This window comes from Brugia malayi, assembly GCF_000002995.4.
Source record: "Brugia malayi strain FR3 genome assembly, contig: Bm_v4_Chr1_scaffold_001, whole genome shotgun sequence".
Lineage (NCBI taxonomy): Eukaryota > Metazoa > Nematoda > Chromadorea > Rhabditida > Onchocercidae > Brugia > Brugia malayi.
Genome location: NW_025062475.1, coordinates 10494823 through 10517011, shown reverse-complemented (window position 1 = coordinate 10517011; position 22189 = coordinate 10494823). Strand labels below are relative to the sequence as shown.

At 30.7% G+C, this 22189-nt stretch overlaps 5 protein-coding genes across 5 annotated transcripts; 2 read left to right on the top strand and 3 right to left on the bottom strand.

The window, feature by feature from the left end:
* Positions 1-266: 266 nt before the first annotated feature.
* On the bottom strand, positions 267-2047 carry Bm9704 (Uncharacterized protein; the record flags this gene model as incomplete). Its single annotated transcript, XM_001897429.1, has 4 exons — positions 267-464; positions 764-916; positions 1362-1496; positions 1946-2047. The coding sequence occupies 4 exons, from the start codon at positions 2045-2047 to the stop codon at positions 267-269; spliced, it is 588 nt and encodes a 195-aa protein (XP_001897464.1).
* Positions 2048-2533: 486 nt separating this feature from the next.
* Bm14807 (Uncharacterized protein) lies at positions 2534-3477 on the bottom strand (the record flags this gene model as incomplete). The annotated part of the gene is made up of 3 exons (XM_001897430.2): positions 2534-2668; positions 2940-3101; positions 3403-3477. 3 exons carry the CDS (start codon positions 3475-3477, stop codon positions 2534-2536), a joined length of 372 nt encoding a protein of 123 aa, XP_001897465.1.
* A 1015-nt stretch (positions 3478-4492) lies between these two features.
* Positions 4493-5169, top strand: Bm435 (Uncharacterized protein; the record flags this gene model as incomplete). Its single annotated transcript, XM_043077413.1, has 3 exons — positions 4493-4522; positions 4627-4702; positions 5090-5169. The coding sequence occupies 3 exons, from the start codon at positions 4493-4495 to the stop codon at positions 5167-5169; spliced, it is 186 nt and encodes a 61-aa protein (XP_042933347.1).
* A 57-nt stretch (positions 5170-5226) lies between these two features.
* Bma-bcs-1 (mitochondrial chaperone BCS1, putative) lies at positions 5227-8206 on the bottom strand (the record flags this gene model as incomplete). The annotated part of the gene is made up of 10 exons (XM_001897431.1): positions 5227-5406; positions 5700-5871; positions 6092-6180; positions 6325-6511; positions 6641-6798; positions 7042-7103; positions 7183-7264; positions 7353-7524; positions 7745-7902; positions 8144-8206. 10 exons carry the CDS (start codon positions 8204-8206, stop codon positions 5227-5229), a joined length of 1323 nt encoding a protein of 440 aa, XP_001897466.1.
* Positions 8207-9273: 1067 nt separating this feature from the next.
* Positions 9274-20715, top strand: Bm11265 (CAP-Gly domain containing protein; the record flags this gene model as incomplete). Its single annotated transcript, XM_043077412.1, has 33 exons — positions 9274-9316; positions 10064-10260; positions 10393-10502; positions 10782-10923; positions 11015-11110; positions 11561-11692; positions 12153-12209; positions 12383-12637; positions 12941-13042; positions 13128-13215; positions 13338-13414; positions 13521-13612; positions 13679-13796; positions 14024-14136; positions 14236-14353; positions 14581-14684; positions 14793-14910; positions 15004-15116; positions 15279-15387; positions 15540-15652; positions 15789-15864; positions 16032-16135; positions 16925-17021; positions 17261-17373; positions 17451-17559; positions 17644-17765; positions 18397-18514; positions 18798-18911; positions 19226-19290; positions 19364-19490; positions 19747-19844; positions 20313-20503; positions 20642-20715. 33 exons carry the CDS (start codon positions 9274-9276, stop codon positions 20713-20715), a joined length of 3705 nt encoding a protein of 1234 aa, XP_042933346.1.
* Positions 20716-22189: the final 1474 nt, after the last annotated feature.

Below are 22189 nucleotides of genomic sequence, written 5' to 3'. Positions count from 1 at the left end.
TAATCTACTTGTTGCCATAACTACAGACAGAATAGTAGTGTGAAAATTTGAAAAATGTTACTATTTTTAAACGAAAGCATTACAGAACGATTATTGGTACTGAGATATTCAACAACAAAAAAAAAGTTTATCAAAAGTCATTTAAGAAAAACGTAAAATATTATAATCAAAGCTATTTAATGAAAAAGTTATTGCAGTGGATAATCGGTGCATTGCAAACACATGAACCGCGGTTGGTTCATGTGTTTGCAATGCACTAACATTATTCATAAAGGAATGTAGTTTTCTGGAAGATGGTTACCACTTTTATCGTCGTCTTCTCTTTTAGTCTCCTGATTTTTGTTGAATTTAGATTCGCTATGGTGTTCGGTATCTTCTTCACCAGAAATATAATGTTTAAGTGCCAGATAATCGTTCTCTTCCTCTATAATTTCTTCATTCAGTTTAGCCAGACGAATCGATAACTGCAATGTATATATATTTTTCATTCGGTGCCATCAAAATGCTAATCTTTTAACTATTGGTCAAATGCAATGATTTATCAACTTCTTTGCAATTGCAGAAATATATAAAAAATATTTATTAGATGTCAAGTAAATTTAATAAAAAATATTCTCTTTGGGAAAATATTATCTTTGTAATTGTTAACCCAATAATTCCATATTTATAATAACTGATGGAATATTTTTGAAATGACTTTACATGTTTTTCTAACTTCCTCTAGTATCCATTATAAAAGAAACACAAATTCAGGTAATCAAACCTCAAAATTTATTTTTGCTTTCCGTTCAATTTCCGCATACAGCCGCTCTGCCAATCGCCGCCAGTAACTCGCACTAATTTCTGATGATTTCAGATCTTCAGCTGTTAGCTTCGGCAGCTTATTGCTAACTGTTACATCGGTCTGTACTGCAGCCTGAAATATAACAAATAGCCCTAAAGTCTGCATCGTCTCAAATGAGCAATACGTACACAGAAAAGGGATTAATGAGTAACAAAAATTTTTTTGAAGAAAAAAGATTTGATGCTGTTTTCATGCGGCGGGTTTTCTAAACATGAATTTAAGGTAGGCAAAGGTATGAATCATTTGTCGCTCTTTCCACTCTTGGCTACACAACTTTCGCACTTCCAAATAATCTTCGAAATACGAGTATGCATTCGAGTTCTGCGGATCAACTATATTTGACTCAAATAAGGTTCTTCATTAGCTCTAGCCCGTAAGAAAAAGGGCATATGGACATACCAAAAATGGGTATCGAGCTAGCTTGGATTCAAAAAAAGCAGTTTAAATTTACTATTCAAAAAAAAAAATCAACCATTTATAGAATAGAAAAAAGTGAAGTGCGACAAACAACACAAACCTCAACAATAGTCGATGTTACACGTACAAGTTCCGCCTTTAGAATTTTCGTTTCATTCAACTTCTCTTCATTATTTATTAAATCCCTCCCCACATTCTGGTTCCAAATTTTTGTCTCACCATGTTCATTTCCATCCTTAACATTGAGACTTTGATAATTATTTTCACTTCAAAAACTATTCGATTGATTCAACAGTGAGATAATTCAATAACACGAATGTCAGTAATTATGGCATCATCACATTCATGTTTAAAACGTTTAAAGCAAAACGTCTAACGCAAATTTTATTTTTAATTTCAAAAGGAATTACGGAAAACGAACCAAAGATTTGTGATAATTGAACTCTAGCACAAAATACCTCATGGCAACTTCTGGAATTTCTGCTACGATAAAAAATTAATATTTAATTTGCCCTTTGTAAGCAGTAGTCATTGCCACTCAACCATATTTAAGATAGAATGTTTCAAGGTTTGAGAAAATTAATTGAATAAAATGGCTTCAACAAATTAATAAACTCAAGCGAGATCCACTTCTTTGTTTTCCAGCAATTCACATATTTGAAATGTGTCACTTATGTGTTGCACCTTGGCATTAATCGTCGCTGTTTTCGAAACTTTCAACTCTCCTGTTTTCCGCGTTGTGTGTGTTGCTATATTCTGCACCTGGCAAAGTGTTCCACCTGGCATATTTCTACTCGAATTTTACAAAGTGAGCAGCTGAAATAATAGAAATATTTGAACTATACAAATGCATAGAATTTCACCGATGTCACCAAAATGCTGAGAAAAACATTGCCATTTATAAGGCGAATCCTGAAAAACATATTATGCAGCAAATAAAACATCAAGCAGCTATAAGAAATACCAGCGAAAGAAAATAAAATCTCTGAAAAAAAGTACAAATAAAACAAAGATGTTTGAAATTTTATCAAGCAAAAATAAGACAAACTGTACATATAATTATAGATAAACTGATAAAAGACTGCAAATTTTATGAACCACTTAAAATGATCATTTCCGATGCACTTTAATCCCATCATTTCCCATTAATCAATATTCACTCGCGTCTTAATCGATATTTTCCCAATAATATCAGACCAATAAAAACATTATACTGTAGCTCGATAAAACTGCAGACATAAATCATGAGACTTTTTTGAAAATCAGATAAATTCAAAACAGTGATGAGGAAGTGGATTCTGTCTCACTAGTACCATTATCCAAACACTGCGCTTTCTCCAGCAATTCGGCATTCAAATCTTTGAGGCTATCTAACTGAGTTTTTCCGCTGTTTATCAAATTTTCCAGCTAAAAAAAAAAGATTATCATCTGTATGCGGCAATAATAAGCATAATAGTCAAGACCGATATAAAATTAGTTTTGTTACATAATTTAACAAATGTTACACAATCGAAACCATCTGGTTCAAAAATTTGCCGAATAGAAACGTTTAATTAAAATGGCATGAGTGATGAGAAGATATTATGACATTAGAGAAAGGTACGACTTCCATCGAACTATTTTAAAACATATTAAAAAACAAGCTCTCTACTATTTTATAATATTTATTTCCTCTCACATTAAGATTGTCTGTTCGTAACCTGTCCAGTTCACTAGCAAACTTTTCAGCAGCAAAACGCCAAAACTGCATATCGGCATTTTCTGAAGCATAAGCTTCAAGTGAACAAGGAATCGAAAGTTCCGTTTCTATTGATTCATCACTCACATCTCGAATTTCTTCCTGAAAAATGTGTGTAATCTAGTTGCTAAGTCCTCAATAGCTGGAGGGAAAAAATCACAAGGTAATAAATTATCATATTAAATAACCACAGTCGGAATCGGTTTAATTATTATTTCCATAGCTCTGATCTCAGACCAAGTAAAACTGAAGGCAACTACAACTGGGCAAACTTAATTATAATGAAAATAGTACTATGAAATCATGGTCGTTGATAAGTTTTTTATTGGAAATGATCACATCGGAAAAGGAGAGCATCAAAATAACATTAACAATTAATTTCGTACATATTTAGATAATTAACCTTTTCTTTGATCCGTTCCAGCTGTTTTTTCAATATTGTTGACGAAACATTTTCATCACCTATTTGCTCATTCATCACACCTTACTAAAAATTCAATAATAAACCAAAAGCTACCAAAAATGTTAAATTATATCCGTTCAATTAGTCGAGTTTGAATTTCGTATACAAACGCTTAAAAATAATTGATTTCCTAAATTTACTTTTGTAAAATACAACAAGTCTCCACTGCCTGTGATGTCATGCATTAATCGAACGATAACTTCGTCTTCCAACATTGGTATCGTCCTTATTTCACTTTTTTTTCAGTTATCTTTCCTGTTTTCGTGACTATACATTTGCAATAATTCAGGAATTATCAAACAGAAAAAAATTTTCAGTCTCATTAGAATTTCGAATCATGATACTATCTTTAAAGTTGGAGAAATTAAAAATGTTTATAAATCCTATTAAGCTCTAACTATCAAATTTAGTCAAACTAGTTAATAACAAAATGAAAACTGAACTTACAGACATTACCAGCAGTTAGTACATCCAGCTCTTTAAAATCCCAACTTTTTTGGATATAATGAAGAAAAATGGAGAAAAACGTAATTTTTGGAAAGAAAAACACAATTTTTACTAAGTATTGAAAAATAAATACAAATGGATGAATAGTGGGCACAGATTAATACTCCATTAAAAGTGCAAAGTACTTGAGCGATTCAACCTTTGACCCCAGATTGCTATCAAGGCAGCAGCACACCAATATATTGACAGCAATATACACGCAGTAACTGTTTCATAATTCCCGCTTGTACTAAAATCGCGGTAGAAGCCATTCAATTGTCATGATTATTCAACTTCCGTCCCAACTGCAGACCACTCTCATTACTAACCACCCACCATTTAGCAGATTGACTGTTGCCTTTCAGAATTCTCCCGAAGCTAACGAAATGACAATTCTGTTACTTTTCCTTATCTCTCTCCTTCCCATCTGTTAAATCTTTCTGGCTCATGAAACATGCAACTGAAGCTTCGTTGACTTCGTCTTCAATCTTTTTATATTATATTCTTTTTTCAAATCTCGTTTCTTATATTTTATTTTCAGGTAATGTCACCGCTCATTGCTATCCTTTGTCTGGTATGTTTTTTTGCATTATAATTTTTTAAGTTTCTCAAAACTTCTGTTGAGATACTCAATATTTTTGTGAGAAAAAAATCAAATAACAATGAATATAACTGCAGATTACCCTACTTGTTGATAGTCAAATGCTTCCATTTACGATTCAGCTACCATTACAAAAAAATCGGATTTATCAAGGTAATTTGGTTATTTTTGGGAAAATTTTTCATGTATATACCTAATCCAATGACTGTTATTTTAATCATTATCAAAATGATGACATCAATTGATAATCTTGATTTTAAAAGCACTTTCGAATACCCAAAAAACACTGCAAAACCGGTCTTGATTTTCGATTTCACACACAATTTTCATTAGCAGAAATCGAAATATTTAGTATCAATTAATTTTCCTTTATATCCGGACATGTCTGCTTCGTCATACGTCCATCTCAGTTGATAATGAACCGGCTGAAACAATAATAACAAGATACAAAAAAAATCAAATCCGATAAGCGAAAAAAAATGAAAGAAAGAGCAATAAATCCAAGACATAATCAGCTGTTAATAGTAATATCCATTTTAGATAAAGTACAGCTTAAAGAGACACAAACGATGAAAGGATCAATCTACAAGGATACTTTTAAACTGGAACAAAATTATTAATAGTGAACTACCATTTTGCAGAGTTGCCTTTGTAATCTTTAGTGATATTTCCTATCTTTATTTACAGTATGTGATCGTTGCGATATCATCAATAGAGGCTTGCGGATCTTCCTTGCGTAGTAGTAAGTATCCCTGCACCTGAGCTGGACTTATTTGTACATTCAGTGCTACCGCAGCGTTTCGAAATTTCATAGCCATATCTTCGGTAATATTATCACCATAGAAATGCTTGAACATCTGTAAAAATTGTTTCTCCAGTCACTTAAGCAAATGATTATATTGTCGACTAAATAAATGACATTAATTTCTTCTTGTTGAAATAACAAAAAGTTATTGACGAATTAATCTAAAACACGCTCAATCAATTCAATCTTGTGCAGAAGTCTCTGTCTATTTTGCTAATTTCCTTAGCAGTCCTGGGATACAAATTTACCAATTCATAAATATGTGGTTTCACGTAAAAAAGTGTAGAGTCGATTTCAATACTATATGAAATTGGTTATTACAAGCATCTAAGTACAAAAATAGACCTCAGAAAACATAGCCTCGGTGCAGTAACCAAAATATTGTTTCACATCAACACGACCTGGACGTATCAAAGCTGGATCAAGACGATCAACATGATTAGTTGTCATGAAAAGTATTCGTTCATCTGCACTAGCAACACCATCAATCGCATTCAGTAGTCCCGAAAATGTCACCCTGTAAATGTTAAATTTCAAAATAGCAACTTTTTTTCTTGAACCTAAAATCCAGTTAACATTTTTAGCTAGAGCTTCTAAGGTTAATCTTTATCCTATAACAGTAGTCATATAATAAATTATATAACACTTCCAAATTTTCAAAACAAATTTCAAAGAAAAAAAAAGAATTTCCAAATTTGTGGCTTTTTCAATAAATTTTTCCTGCAGACTTCAATAACCTTGTCAAACCTTCGTACGCCTTTGAAGACTGTACAGTATCGTCGCGCGAACCAAAAGCGGCATCCACGTCCTCCAATACCACCACACTCTGTATTCAAAATTTCAATTTATTGTAGCGAAACCAATTTACTAGATTTACTAGAATACCTTTATAAATTATGTTTATTAGATTCAGTAAATATAGAAACTCTATAAAGGCATGTAATTTTGCTTAATCTCCACAACAGCTTACATAAGGAGGTGGAGTGTTCAGAAGATGATTTAAACGGTCATCATCAAGGGTTCGTTCACTGAGTGACAGCATGCACACGCTATAACCGAAATAGCTAGCCAATGCAGCAATAAAACTGCTTTTACCGGATCCAGGAGGTCCGTAAAATAAATAACCACGACGGTATGGAATTCCACGTTCTGTGTACCTTTAAAAAGAACAAACGACAATAACTTAAACCGATGAAAAAAAAAAAAAAAAAATTCTGCGAACAGAAAGAGCAGTTAACGAACTCCTATGAAAAGAAGCTAATGAAATTGTACTTATTTGGCAGTACCATTTGGAAGATGAGCTAAATTCCTGAAAGTCATTCACGATTGCATTTGCAATACCCTCGTCTAACACAACCGATTTTATAGGTCTTTTCCGCATTGGTGTACCGAAACGACGCCATTCCGGTCCTGCAGCTCGATAAACAACTAAGCCCGTTTCGACCTAAAAAGTCTATGTATACATCATCGCACATACAAGCAAGACTGAATTTTGTTTGGCTGAAAAAATTGTAATTCTTCTTGAGACAGAGAAACAGCAGATAAAGTGTTCCAACTTCCTGCAACTGAGCATTTTTAAAATTTTAGCTATTATAATATGCAAAAGATGAAGCAGAAAAAACGAAACAGAATGTATTAAACTAAAGTAACAAATAATAAACAAAACAATAAACCAGAAACTTTTTACATGTTGCAGTGCTTCCGAGGTGGCTTTATCGAGCAAATTTGTTAAAAACCGTACATCAGTACCTGTAATTAAAAGCTTTGGATATTAAAAAAACTACGAAAAAAAAAGTAAAAACAGTCTAAGAAAGAGAAGCGAATATACCTAAAGTTGTTAATGTGACAGTTTCAAAAGGTGTGCGATAATTTCCTTTCTGTATAACTTGCTTTTCTCGTTGCCTTTCTACCTGAACAACATAAATGAACAAAAAAATAAGTCTTTTATCCATTTGTGACTGTGAATTGGAGAACTTCAGTATTCAGCTTTGACGACACCTGTATCCATCGATAATTATATGTGAAATAATGCATTCCATGTCCTGGTAAATACGTAAAATTCGTAATAGTTCGGCCACTTTCTGCTTGGCTAATTAAAGTATGCACCGATATTTGCCGAGTTTGACGTGCGCTGTTTCGATTAATGTAATCCAGTAACCATGGATATGCGCTAAATTCTACCAATTTTCAAGTAACTAATATTCTATGTTTATGAATTTCAACATCAATCAAATCGATCAAAAAAAACATGTCTAAGAGTGAACCATCCGTATAACATTTAACTAATGCTGTTTTCAGCGTGACAGTACTAATGCCGTTGTAACGGAAACAAATGCATAGATAAACCTGTTCTGAGCATTACCATTAATTGACAGCAAACGAGTACTTACGGATCCTCATTACTGATTTGCAACGATATCAAGAACCGTCTTCTAAATATTGTATTCGATATAACTATCAATTTCCGAGTGATCGACAAACACACTCCAAGGCCTGCAAGTCCGGCACCAGCCCCAAAGTAAGGATTTGATGATAGATAACTGTATACCTGAACACTTAAAATGAAACAAAAGATGGATTCACAGGAAGATTTTAAGAAAGAACGAAAGTCCAAAGTGACGAAGTTGCAGTAGATTCTTTAAATCAATAAATCAATAAGCCGAAATACCCATAAGTTGGATATCTCAGTTAGTCCGACTCTAGTCTGTGAATTCTAAGACTATATGTAGACGTGATAATGTGCTAAGCAACCAGAAATACTGGTATTGTTCACAAAAATAAAGATTTACTTTGTGAAAGCGAGATGGTTGTAATGGTTCGACAAATGGTTCAGTATTCAATGGTTCTTTCATCCTAAATTTTCAAAACTTTAGCATCAATTCATCAGAAAGCTATATTTCAAACAGGAAAGGCGGTATTGCGACATATACCTCAAAGCAATAATTCAGGACTGGTAAAGTTCTAATCTACAAATGATAATATGGTAACAATAAAATGTTCATTTTGTAGCATAACAAACTATAACTGCTTAATATCAAATGCTTGAAATAAAATAACTTTACAAGTTTTAAATTTCGTAAGTTAATAATGAAACATGCAGCGACTATTTTAGATTCTGAAATTCGTCTTTATTTCTATTTCTACATATAACCATTTTAGTACTCATTAATTAAATAAGATATTTTATAATCATGTAAATAGATAAGGACAAAAATTATAATCGATAAATTAGTAAACTTTAAAGCGAGAAGGAAAAACACTCACACTAGAAAATACCCAAAAACCCTGGGAATATCCATATGATAATCCCCTGCAAAGATAATCCCCAGATATTGCAATTTTCCAGCGACTACATTTAACGCTACACTATATGAAATTATGAAAGCTTTAGTTTTTCTAAATTGGTATGCTTCTCGGAGATAAGTTGCTTATAGCAGTGGACGAAGGTAAAGTGCTAGTAATAATAAATGGCAAATTTTTACAAACAAAGAGAGAATAGCACTATCGCTTAAATTATTTGTATTTTCCTATCATTTTTCACGCACACATGTACATACACGTACGTCATAATGTAATTACGATATTTCAGCTAGATATGTACCTCATACCTCGTCAGTGAATTTAGTATACCTCATATCTGATAAGCTTTTTATGTAAAATATAACTGATATGCTTTTTTTTTCTTCATATCACTGCTTTATTTTTCATATCACATTTCCTTTTTTTCCTTATTGTTACTATTACATATCGGAAATAATGCATTTAATAATCTTATATAAGCTGGAAATGGAAAGGAAAGAACTTGAAGGAATGTTCTCTTTTTTAAACCGTCAATAAATCATAAAATTAAATTTTTCTTTTTTTTTCAGAAACAAAGAAGAAATTTTCCTGGTGGTAAACGATACCATTAACCACCAAAATGGCAGAATCAAAAGCATTTCGAGGATTGATTCGGTCTACGAGTTAGTTTCCTTTCCATTTTCTGGATTACAAAAATATTCAGTTCCTATTTAATATAATAGTTATATTTGACAGTTTGAATTTACCATACTTCGTATCTGATTGTCTACCATACCTCATATCTGAATTTTTAATAACAATTTTTTAGTAGCATTGTCTTTTGCATAACTTACATGTATTCATCTTTGTTCTTTGAGAATGAATATGAATGAAAGTCAAAGTGATAGAAGCACTGATCTAAAATATAGATAGGTTTAATGGAAATGAATATGAATAGAATTCTCGAACAATTTAGACAAAAATATTTATAAATTTAGGAAATTATGGATTCATATTTATATCAATTTGAATAAGGAAGAATGTGAGAAGGGATTAAAATAATTTAAGAGATTTTTTACCTTATTACGTTGTTGATTAAGTATGCTGTCAATGTCAATAAAATGAAAACAGTGCAGTAAAGAAAGGAAAGTATGAATGTAAATAATGAAAGTTATGAAGAAACAATAGATTATTTCTCATCTTCTAGTGATTTAATCATACTGATAGAGCCATTAAATAGCATTATCTATTAGCATTATAAGCTAGGATGGGGTAGTGGTCAGTAGGAGAGAGAGAGAGTAGCAAAATTTCAAAACCGTCAAACTGGTAGTTGAGGTTTTTTGGGTAAATGAAAATAATTTGCTCTCAGTAATGATATGAAAGGAAAAAATTATTTTTTTGTTCCCTAAAATTTTCCGTTTTCTTTGAAGGCAAAGAATCAGTAATATCTGCGATTAGTCATGTTGGCGATTGGGAAATCGGTGATCGCTGTCAGATTGGCGAAAGAGTGGGGAATATTGTATATATTGGACCAGCTAGGTTTGCACCAGGTGAATGGATAGGTATTGTTCTCGATCAACCACTTGGGAAAAATGATGGTTCTGTTGATGGACATCGATATTTTTCTGTAAGTGATGAATTTTTTGTTGGGAAAAATTTTAGATGTTTCATCTAACCGTATTCATCTTCCAAAAAAAGAAATGACATTAACATCTAGTAAACTGATGAATTCCTCAGGAATAAAAACGAAATCTTTCAGTGTGAACCGAAGCATGGATTATTTTGTAAAGCTAGTAAATTGGAACATGTACAGTCAACGAGTCTGTCAGCTGATACGTCACAAAATAATCCATTTTGCAAAGAATACGGGTGTGCAATTTGTGCTACTGTTTTTCTTCCCTTTGGAAACTTATAAATACTTATAATTTTCATCGATAGCCTCTCTAATGAAATGATTAAATATTTTGGCATTGTCAAGAGACAGCAGAGAAGGCAAGCTTAAATATGAAGAAAGGCCTTAACGTCTGTGGAGTGTAGTGAGATTCCATAAATCTAGGATTGGGAATTTAATAAGTTATATTATTTCCCAAGCCATAAATTACTAAAAAATAATTTGGTTTTTGTTCAAAATACTTGCTTGTTATTTAGGTTTGAGATTGGTGATCGAGTTATTGTATCGGGTGGTAAATATGGAAGATTGCGCTTTCTTGGAAACACGGATTTCAAAGACGGCGTTTGGGCTGGCATCGAGTTGGAGCAGCCAGTAGGAAAAAACGATGGCAGCGTTCAGGTATTTTAAAATTAATTATACTTTTATTCACAAATGATTATATATATATATATATATATATATTATTCTAATAAAATCTGTCAAATTTTAGGGTAAACGATATTTTACATGTAAAGCACCATATGGTTTATTTGCTGCCGCTTCAAAAGTTATTCGTGCGCCCGAACAAACTTCGGCTAAATTCAAGGTGTGTTTGGCATAGATTCTGTTTTGATATTTTCTAAATTATTGCATATATATGAACTTTGCAGTAAATTTTGCATATATACAAAATTTGCAGTAAATTTTGCATATATATAAAGTTTGCAGTATTGCCTTGTTGAGTTTTGCGCTGTGGTCGTTTTTCTTCAAATACATACATTCCATGACTTTTCTTTTCTCACATAATAGACATTCCTAATTATAAACATCGTGGTAGTCAGATGAACTGCATATATATACTGTTTTGTTAGTTAATGGTAACTTGGTGTTTACTTAAAATCAAGAGTAGTTCCAACTTGGTTATTAAAATCCTAAAAAATGTTTATGTTTATAAAAAATATGTGATGTAAAATTATGTTGACAAAATTCTTAGAAAATGTTTGGATTTAAATGTGTCGTCATCGTAAGCATAATATCTGTAAAATTTGTTTTATAGATTCGGCATACGAAAACGTCAGCATTACGGCAACGTTCAGGTAGCCACGAATCATTGTCGTCTATTGGTGCATCATCGGTTGCATCGTCACGAATTTCTAAATACAATTTTGCAACACCACGATCAGTCCACGTATGAATACTGTTCTGGTTTCGTTGGTTATCTTAAATTCTATACTGAAAACATATATAGCACATGAAGGTTTTGCTTTTTTAGAATAATAAGTGACGATCAAATGGAGAAAGATTAGGTTCTGGTCAACACAACACAGCACAAATTTTTGTACATTTAAATTATTTCACGTAAAACACACACATATACACTGTCGACTGAATGTTTTCTTGGTCTAGTTTTTGTTTAATGATTAAGAAGCAGTTAGAATGAACTAAAATTAAAATGAATAAAGATTTTAATGATTATTCAAATTTATTTATTTATTCAGTGCGGTAATGTCAGCTAAGGAAGTTTTGTAATTTTCAGAAATTGTACTATAAATTTAAATTAATTCGAAAAACTTGTGTATTATTCTGTATTATATGTATATAAACTTTCTCGCTTTACAGTTTTTTGAAAATTATTTGAAAAATTGCAGAGGCCATTTATTATTTCATCAGCTAGAGGTCAAGAAGATTTATTCAAAGCAATTCAGGTTAGTTAAAAAGATGACCGTTCTAGTTATTCAGTTTTTGCATCGAATTCCTTTACTTTCGGATAACTATTAATCCTGAACCATTCTTTTCTGGAATCTGTGATTTCTTTTTGTCCAACTCAAGAACGAAAAGAAAATTAAAACTTGTAATTTCTATCACTATCAATTTATAGGAGTCATTAAAAGAGAAGGAAACTCATTTGGAACAGGTAATAAGAGAACGTGATCTTGAACGAAATGAGATGGCAGCCTTGTCAAGCCGTTGCGAATTGGCAGAAGCAAAAGCAACACAACTCGAAAGTGCAAAAACTTTAGTCGATCAACAACTTGAAGCATTAAAAGTTATGTTAGATAAAAGTGAAGCTAAATTTAAAGTAGCAGATGGTACTGTTAACGATCTTACGATTCAGCTGAAGGAAAAGGAGGATGTAAGAATTTGTTTGCATAATTATTTTGATTTAGCAGAACAAAGGGGTTCACAAACTTGAGACATGATACGCTCATTTTTTGTTAATTCTTAATTATTTTAAGATTCAGTTCATAATATTTCCATATAACCGCACAAGTTATTAGGATATAATGTTGAGGATAGAGAATTGACTCATTAGTCTATAATTTTTAGCTTCTCTGTAATACATATTTATCAAAAAATTTGTTTAGCAGAAATAACTTGATAGGTAGTATGTTTCATTGGGAACTATAAAGTGTAAATTTGTGATATAAATTTGCAGGCTCTTGAAGATTTAACGTTTCGCTATGATGAGGAGACTATAATGAATGCTGAAATGGCGGAAAAAATTGCTGAGTTGGAAAAGAGAACTGTTGTTAAAGAAGTTGGTTCATGTATTGCCATGTCCAAAACTTTGATTTATTGTCACAATTTCAAATAATATTTTTATTTTAATTTAAATTTTTAAGAGCAGAAGTGAGGATACAACTAAATTATTGATGGACGAGGCAGAAAAAACCAAGTTACAATTGGAGGAATTGAGAAAACAGTGCTCCCGTATGTTGCGTCTCTTCTATATTGTGGAGTTATTATATTTTGAAAGTTTCATGTTTTATTTTGTAATATTAGAAGTTTTTTTTTTCTTTTTTTGGAATATTACACATTTTCAACATCTTTAGTTTTTGAACAAGAAAGGATTTCGGTGTGTTCTCAAATGAAAAACATATGGTCTGCTTTTAACGAAGATTTTTGGGAGGTATGTTATTCTCAGATGCGATTTTAAAACTTGGAATTTGAAGCATTATATTTGTTCACCCTTTTTAATATGCTGAATATTAGAAAACCCAGTAAATGTTTTTCAGTTAGCGAAACTTTTATCTCCTAATAATGCTGTGGGATGTATGAATAAAAGTGAAAAAGAAACTAGTGATGACAATTGTGATTTATCGAAGCAGTAAGTATTATACTTATTAAAAATTTTTTTATTTTATCAGAGATCATTCTTTACACATTTATTCAGGTTGGAAGCGAATATGAAAAAGTTGAGTAATTTGATAGGTCACAATAAAACAGTCAAAAAATCAGTACAAGAAAGGCTTGAAAGTGATAAAGAGGAAATAAAGAATTTGACTGCTCAGGTATCTAAATTGTATCAGAATAAATATAGAATATTATATTCTTATCTTTTTTTTTCTATAAATCATTTAGTGAATTTAATATGTAACTGAAAATTTTTGATGATGTTTTTTTACGTTAAATGAAACTTTTTGATAATTTTTCCCTTATCAGACATAATTCGATTTTGTGAAATTCTAGTTCGAATTAAATTTTAATTTTCAAGTTAATTTTTGATATCCAACTTTAGCTTGAAATATTGAAAAAATCAATGGATAACAAGGCAGCCAATATTTCACAAAAGGATGAAGAACTAACAGTATATCGGGCAACTGTGGATCAGCTAAGAAATGAGCTGGAAAAGTGAGATTTTCTGTAAAATTTTACAAGGTAGGCATAAGAATAAGGAAATACGAACAAAATAATCATTTTCTGATGAACATACATTTCGGAATTCTCTAGAGTTGAAAAAAGCAAAGCAAAATTGAAAGAAACATATGATGCATTAGAGATGTCGAATAATGCTCTGTTGACAAATTTCGATCACTTAAAAAGAAAGGACGCTGAAATGGTTGAAAAAGTAAGTAATGTTGATTCATGTAGTATATTTTTGTAACTGTAATATTTAACAAAATAAGTATGAACTATCTGGCACTTATAAAAAAGTGAATATTTTTTTATGTTTTCTTGGATTTCCGATTCTGGTTATTCAGGATAACTTTTAATTTAAATCTTATCATTAAATTACTGATGAATTTTTCTACAGTTCACTTTAGTTACTATGGCATGTTTACTTTTTTTGTGCAGACAGAGAATGAAAAGAAAGAACACAACACGGAAGTCAGCAGATTAAATGGGGAGCTGCGACAAGTACAAAACGATTCCATCCAATTACATGAACAGTTGAGAAAGTGAATTACTTTTAGCATTTTTTTTTTTATCACAGTATGTCAGTATTTGGAGCTTATCTTTTCTTTATGCTTTAAGAATTCTCAGTAAATCAACTGTTTGTATTTTAGGATGGAAATTGAGAAAGCGAAGTTAATGGAATTGCAAGAATCTCTGGAAAATAGCAATAGAGAATTTCTTACTAATACGAAGTCGTTAGAATCTCAAAAAATTGAATTGGAGGGAGAGGTTTTGAGAATTTTACATAATATACAGTTTAATTTTCAATATGTTTCTATATTTTACTTTTTAATAATCCTTTTGATGTTTTCATTCTTTAAGTTGAGACAGAAGGAATCAGAGAAAGAAATACTCAGGTCTTCTTTGACAAAGAAAGAGTCAGAACTTTCTTCGGCAAAGTCCAAACTCGATGAACTCAGTGGTCAAATTGATAAGTAAGTGATAGTCATTATTTTATCAAAGTGAAAAAGTTAATATTTTTATAATTTTTTCTTTTTTTAAATAAATTCATGAAGTACTTTAACAGGTTACTGTCATAAATACAAAATCTCTATCAATTGAATGCGTTTTAAACTGCAAATCTATTTTGTTTACAGACTTCGTGTCAGCCTTTATGAAGCAAGTTCCAGTGATGAAAGTCTCAAAAAAGAACTGGAATTACTTCGTGAAGAAAATAAAAAAGAAGCTGAAGCGCACATAATCGAGGTAAGAGCTTTTTTTTGAATTATAGTGGAATTCGAAGTTTTGCTATGACTCTAGGACCTAAAAAGATTATTCTTTTTTAGCAATATTTAATTCTTTTTTCATTTTCATTTTGTTATGCTTTATTATTATAGGCTTGTTATCTATTATTATAGGTGGCACAGCTACAAACAACCAATGAATCCCTCGAAAAGGATTTGTTAACAACTAGAAATAACGTTCAGAACCTGGAAAATATGCATGATGCTATGAAAAATACATTGGGAAAGTAAGGACAACGTTTTCTTTTTTTTTTCTCAATTACGGAAAATCTTTATATTTGCGATATTATTATCTAATTCTACTGTCGAATTTGAAGATGATCAATTTAATTATTATTTGCAAAAAACTTTTTCTATTTCCAGAACTCAATTTGAACTTGAGAAACTAAAGGAGGATCTTTCATTTTCACAACAAGAATTGATAGCTGAGCACGAAAAAGTAATCATTTCGTGGCCAAAGATATTTATTTTGAATCGTAGAGCACTTCCAAAATTCTTTATTATTATTTAAGGATCTATTTATAGTGTTATTTTTTGAGCGAACATTATTTTCTACATGTAATTTAATTATTAAGTTTCGGAATGAAATTATTTGGTCTTTATCAGGTTGCAAGATTGCAACAAGAAATAATTTCTCACGTTAGTGATATGGAACAATTGCAAAGGTTGCAAAGAGAAGAAGCTTCAAATCATGCTAAAATCAAATCTAGGTAGGAACTTTTTTACACATGTTAGGTTCTTTTGTGAAATATACATAATTCAAAAACTACTTATGCAAATTTCCACTTATTCTTTTCGGATTCGAAATGATTCATTTCAAAGAAACTCGTTCATATTTTGTTCAGTCTTCTTAGATTAATTGGTATGAAAAACATAAGGAAGCTTTCACAGCAGTTACTTGGAAGATGCTTGTGTGGGCAGACAAAAAAGTAGTTTTCTGCAGATCTGTTAATGGATTCTGAGGGCAAGAAAGTAGTGTTTCTATACGAATTCTTTATCTTATTGATCTCTAAGCTAAGTGTTATATCCCAGAGTTTAAGACAAGATAAGATTTTATTAAATATGAAGATTATGTCAGATTTCCATATATACTCGAACAGATTTTTTTCCCTACTCAGCATGCATCGATTTACACGTTACGTGTTACATTCAGCGTTACATTCAGTTCGATACTTCAGTAGTATAAATTTGGATTGGAATATAAGGAAGATAAGACGTGAGCATTTCATAACGAAGAAATTCGCATTCATAACCTAATAGAATCAATAAATAGACAGACTCACATCGGATTGCAATTGGTCAAATTTTCACATTTTTACCTTGTATTTACTGTGAAATGAATTTCATGCACTCATATTTTGTGTATTTACTGCAAAACTGTAGTGTTCGTTTTTCTAGTTTGTTTTCATCTTTGTTTAGCTCTTTTTTTTTTTTTATTTAATTAAAGGGAAAATGATCAAATTGGTTGATAGATTTTAAAAGAATTGATTCTTTTACAGATTAGAATCAGAGAATGATAGTGCATATCAAAAATTGCGTGATTTGGAAGCTGAAAAAGAAATCCTCTTGAAAGAAAAGGTCGAAATGCAGAAAGAAGTAATTTTTTGCTTTGAGAAAAAAATGATATATATATAATGAGTAACTCATTTCTTCGACTTGGAAATGTTTGCAAATCATAAGTTGGAATTTAATGGAATTTTTCTTTATAAGTATTGTGTGATCAACTGATGTCTTTCGGTCGGTCAAACTGCTGAGATTTTTCAAGATTTCTAATAATTTCTTTTTACTGTTTTAACGAAGAGTCATTTTGTTGCCTAACAGGAATAAATTTGTAGTATACAAAGGTAGAAGAACGTTACGAAGCATTGACGCAATCGTTAAAAGGTCGTGTTAGCCTGGATAGTGATTATAAAGAAAAGGTGCGGAAACTCGGAGCTGAACTGAAAAGGCTTGTTTCCTTATAATGGTCAATCATAAATCTTTTCCAGAATACATTTATATTTCATTTCTGATCATTCATTTCAGTATAACAGAATGTTTGAGCACAGTTGATTGCAAAGGCGGATCTTTGGAAGAAAAAATCGGTAATTTGTTGGAAGAAAGAATCCAGCTGGTGGATGCAGAAAAGAAGTTGGTTGGTGGAAATTTTATAAATTCGAAATATTCAATTTTAGCCTTACTAATTAAATTAACCAGTGTTTTGTGTTTTGGATTTCAGAAGGTGGAAATTGAAAGGTTGATGGCTGAAAAAGAAAATCAAGCATTTGATTTGACAGTGACTACCGAGAAATTATCTGAGCTTAAACAGGAATACAATACACTTGCTGCTTCACTGAATAAGTTTGTTTATTCATTTTGAATTGATAAATTTATAGTAACATACTCAACTAATGCCAGGGTTGAGTCAAAACCTTTTCACATTATTGATGTGATAACGGATAATGTTAGATTGTTTTATATATGTCTCCAGAGGTCTTCAAATAAACCAAATATGTCTTCAAATAAACCAAAGGTCATTACTACCGTAGAAGGGGAAGCTGCTGAATGCATTTTAGCATTTGATACTGTTAAGCACGTGGATTTGACACTTAATACTACTAGTGTCTTTTGGAATTCCTATATATAGTTACTTACATTTGCCTATACTTAACTCGTTTAGCTATATTCTGCATACTTTTCTTGTTATTTTTAAGTTGTAACAGTATCAAAAGATGTGCTAAATGTTGAATTAAAGGTGAGAATTAACTTTTCAAATTTTACTAGGATAAACGAATCCTTAGGAAAGTTTTATATTGGTGATTCTGGTCATTTAGTTTTTTGGTCAGTTGATATTGCATTATAGTTAATATTGCAATTAACTTTATATGTCTTTTTTTTTTTTTTTTTTTTTTTGGAGTTAATTATATGAAGAAAATAAACCATCAGATATTTAAATTACTTGAAATTATATTAATTTCAAAGTTTATTCAAGATTAGAAAAGGAACGAAACGATAAAGATGCCGAATTGAATGTTTTGAGGACGGAAATGATGAAGATTAATGATGAAAACAAAAACAAGGATGAGATCATAAATTTACTGAAAGCAAAGGTAAATATATTTGCTCATTTGGATAATATCATATATACATTTTTAGAGTTGAAATTTCCAAATGTTTAAAAACAATGTGAATCACTACCACTATTTTTTGTACAGATTATGAGTAAGAAAGAAAACGAGAGTTAAGCTTAAAATTTCCCAACTTATAGTGTATTCTTGATAAAAATTTCGCAAATGGTTATATGATTATCCAAAAAGTGGTCATTTTAGTTGATGGAATACCTAACTTCAGTATTCCTATCTTTATTTTCTGCTAATTTTAACTTATTTATAGCATGGTACCAGTACTGTGGATTTGACACAAAACGAACAATATGAAAAGGAGATTGACGCTTTGAAAGAAGGAAAGAACCAAGCTATCAGTCAGATTAATTCACTGAAGTTAGAGGTATTTCAACTGTAACTTCGTTAAAGAATTGTAAACAACATACTTTTTTTTTTGTTTTCCATAGGTTTAATCATCGAAAACCTAACAGATGAGTTTAATATTTTTTGATTATTCGCTGTGTAAATTTTTAAAGGGTTTAGTTACGTCAAGCATACAGTCTCGTTATCATGTACGATAACTTGTATGCTGATATTTTATCCAATTAGATTTACAAAAAAATTCCAAACATATATGCTAAAAAAAAAAAAAAAAAAACATATTTGGTCATAAAATGGCTGGCTTTTGTATAAAAAGCTTTGTATTTATCAATTCAGGTACTTGAGCTGTTGAAGAGACAGGCAGAAAATGAAGGAATCGTTTCAGAAGCAAAACAGCGGAGGTCGGTTTTGTTGCTAGTCTTTCTTTTTTGTATTTGATGTTTTTGCATTTTGATCTGAACTAGTTTGTTACAGTGCTTTATTTGTCGATCTTGAAGAAGAATGGAAAAAGAAGGAAGATGCATATAAACAGGAAATACAAAAATTGAAGGTAGCAGTGGGTAAAACAGAAACTGACAAAATTGAAGAAATGAAACGTGATGTAAGTAAGCAGAAAAAAATTTTGATTACTACTTAATAAATCATTTGTCTGCTATACTTATAGGAAAGAACAGTTAATGTTAATAAGAAAGAATAGTTAATGTTAATTGGGTGAGATGAAATAATAAAATCAGTGATTTACCACACTTTCCTATTAAATTCTTTGGAATTATATCTTATGGAAATTTAATCTTTTTCATTTTAAAATGCTGTTGGAAGTTTATTGCTTTGCTTTTAATAATATATAAATTTTGCAGATATCGTTTCTCAATTCTATTATAGCAGAGCAATACAAGAAAGAGAAAGATTTGAACGAACAAATCGCAATTCTCAATTCGCTGCCCGCAAATGAAATGTAAATTGCATTTTGTAAATAAGATACACAGAAATAAAAAAAATTAAAAATAGCAGTAAAGGGAATATTCCAAGTTTATAAATTTTGGTTATGTTACAAGATGCAAGATGCTTTCTTTTTTAAGATGCTTTCTACAAGATGCTTTCTTTTTTAAAAAAGTGATTGAATTTGATTTTGTATTAAGTTCGAAGTCTTTCTATATTATCATACAACGGGTATTTTTGATCCAAAGCTTGGTTATTTGAGTAATGGGATATAGCTTCAATTTTAGTAGACGATTTTTTTTGTCGGCCTATTAAATTTTGTTTTACTCATAATACTTGATCTCGTTTGCTTTACCGTTTATTTCGAGCTTTCAATTTGAATTTTCGCAATGAGAGTTTAATTTATGTTTTCTCTACTCCATTTATTTGCTGCTACATTTACTTAGTAATTAAAACTTTTAACTGATTAAAATTAAATGTTCAGAATGACGGAACTTCAACGTAAAACTACAGACGACATCCCACTACGCTTATATTGTGATATATGTGAAGTATTCGATTTGCACGATACCACTGATTGTCCAACACAAGCAATGGATATGGAAGAAGAGACAGTTCGGAAGAAAAACAAGAGGGGCAAGCCACCAGCCCGACCTTATTGTGAACACTGTGAAGGTAAGATGCGATATATCTTGGCTTTTTTATTTCTTTTCAAACAAATTTTCATTGAATAAATATTTTCGGTTTGTATACTTTGTTTTAAACCCATCTTCAGTAACTTTGATCAATTTCTTTTTTCAACTCTTATTTCAGAATTTGGACATGGTGTAAGTAATTGCTCAAAAGTGCAAACTGAAAAGCCAAAATCAAAAGATTATACATTTTAATTAGATCACTTCTGGATTGTGTAACAGATCATTTCGGGTTGCTCAACTGTATATGAATTTGCAGTTCTTACTTAACCAGTTCTGTGCTAGCTATATTATTAATTGATGATATGTTTTCCATTTTTTCCTAATTTTTCCATTTTTTCTGGAAATTTTCCATTTTTTTAGACTGATTTGTTGAAGGCTTATTATAAAACAGAAAAAGATTAGTTTGTAAATTACTGAAACATCTTCATAAAGTTTTACGTATATGATTTTATTCTTTTTTACTACTTATTCGATGTGGCCTTTATACACACACTTAGGTATTGCTAGTGATATTTCTCATGAGCTTCAGTTGTATTATTTTCTTTTCATAATTTCATAATTTATCATGATTTAAAATTTATTTTTCTCTTTCTTGTAGATAGAAATTTTCATATATATATTGATTTTAGAAATATGTGGTGATCAGTTTTTGTATGCTTGATAATTGCTAAGGTTGTAATATATTCCCTATCTTTCGACAAATTTTGATCTTTTTTTGGGACTTAATTTCAGAACTGACCAAACGACTTCTATAGTGAGTGTATGCTAATCGTAATGCTTCATAATTTTCTCAATTTCAGTTATGTCTTTGAATGCTTAAAAAATGCATACCACATCGCAGCTATTCTTCATGCATATATGCAATAATTGATCACTACTAATTCTGTGTCTTCATGCTATAAAAAGGTATTTGTAAACTTCAAATGTACATACCTTCGTATGATAATTTAAAATACTTAAATTAATGTCAATGAAATCTCTATTGAAACTTTATGTTTCTTTTTCAGGCTTTATTGAATACTCGCTTACATTATTTTCAGGTTCTTAGTTAAAATATAGTAGTGAGCCGTCGTATTTCTATTTTGTAATGTATTTTTTTTCTTTTTTTTTTTAGTTTTTGCCTTGTATTGTTTACCTTCTATATATAATTTTCCATTTTTGAATTTAGAATTGATCCGAAAATTATGTGCTGAAGTTTTATTTAAATGAGATAAACTTGCAAGTATAAAAAAGAGGAAAAAATGCATCGTTCTACAGTAACATTTAACTGAATAATAAGAAAGCAGAAATGAAAAATGTTTCCCATTTTAATACAAACTTTCGTCTTTGAATAAATTTAACAATTACGACTAAATGATTTGAAAAATAGCATAGTCAATAGTTCCATACACTGGTCATATTGATAGCAAATGTTCAGAAAAAGACGTAAGACCTACTCTAAAATGACGGTCCAGGCTTATTTGTAACAAAAACAAATTTGAATATCTGAATTCTCAGCAATGCGTAGGCTAACGTCGAGTATGAGTAATACTATTTTGCTGATTAACTTATTAAATGAATTAAACATAGATTTTATCATTTGCTAAAGGATAGTGCCAGTATTTCATATGATGCATCTGCTCATCTCATATCTTTTTGATATCAAATATGGCAGATTGTAATAACA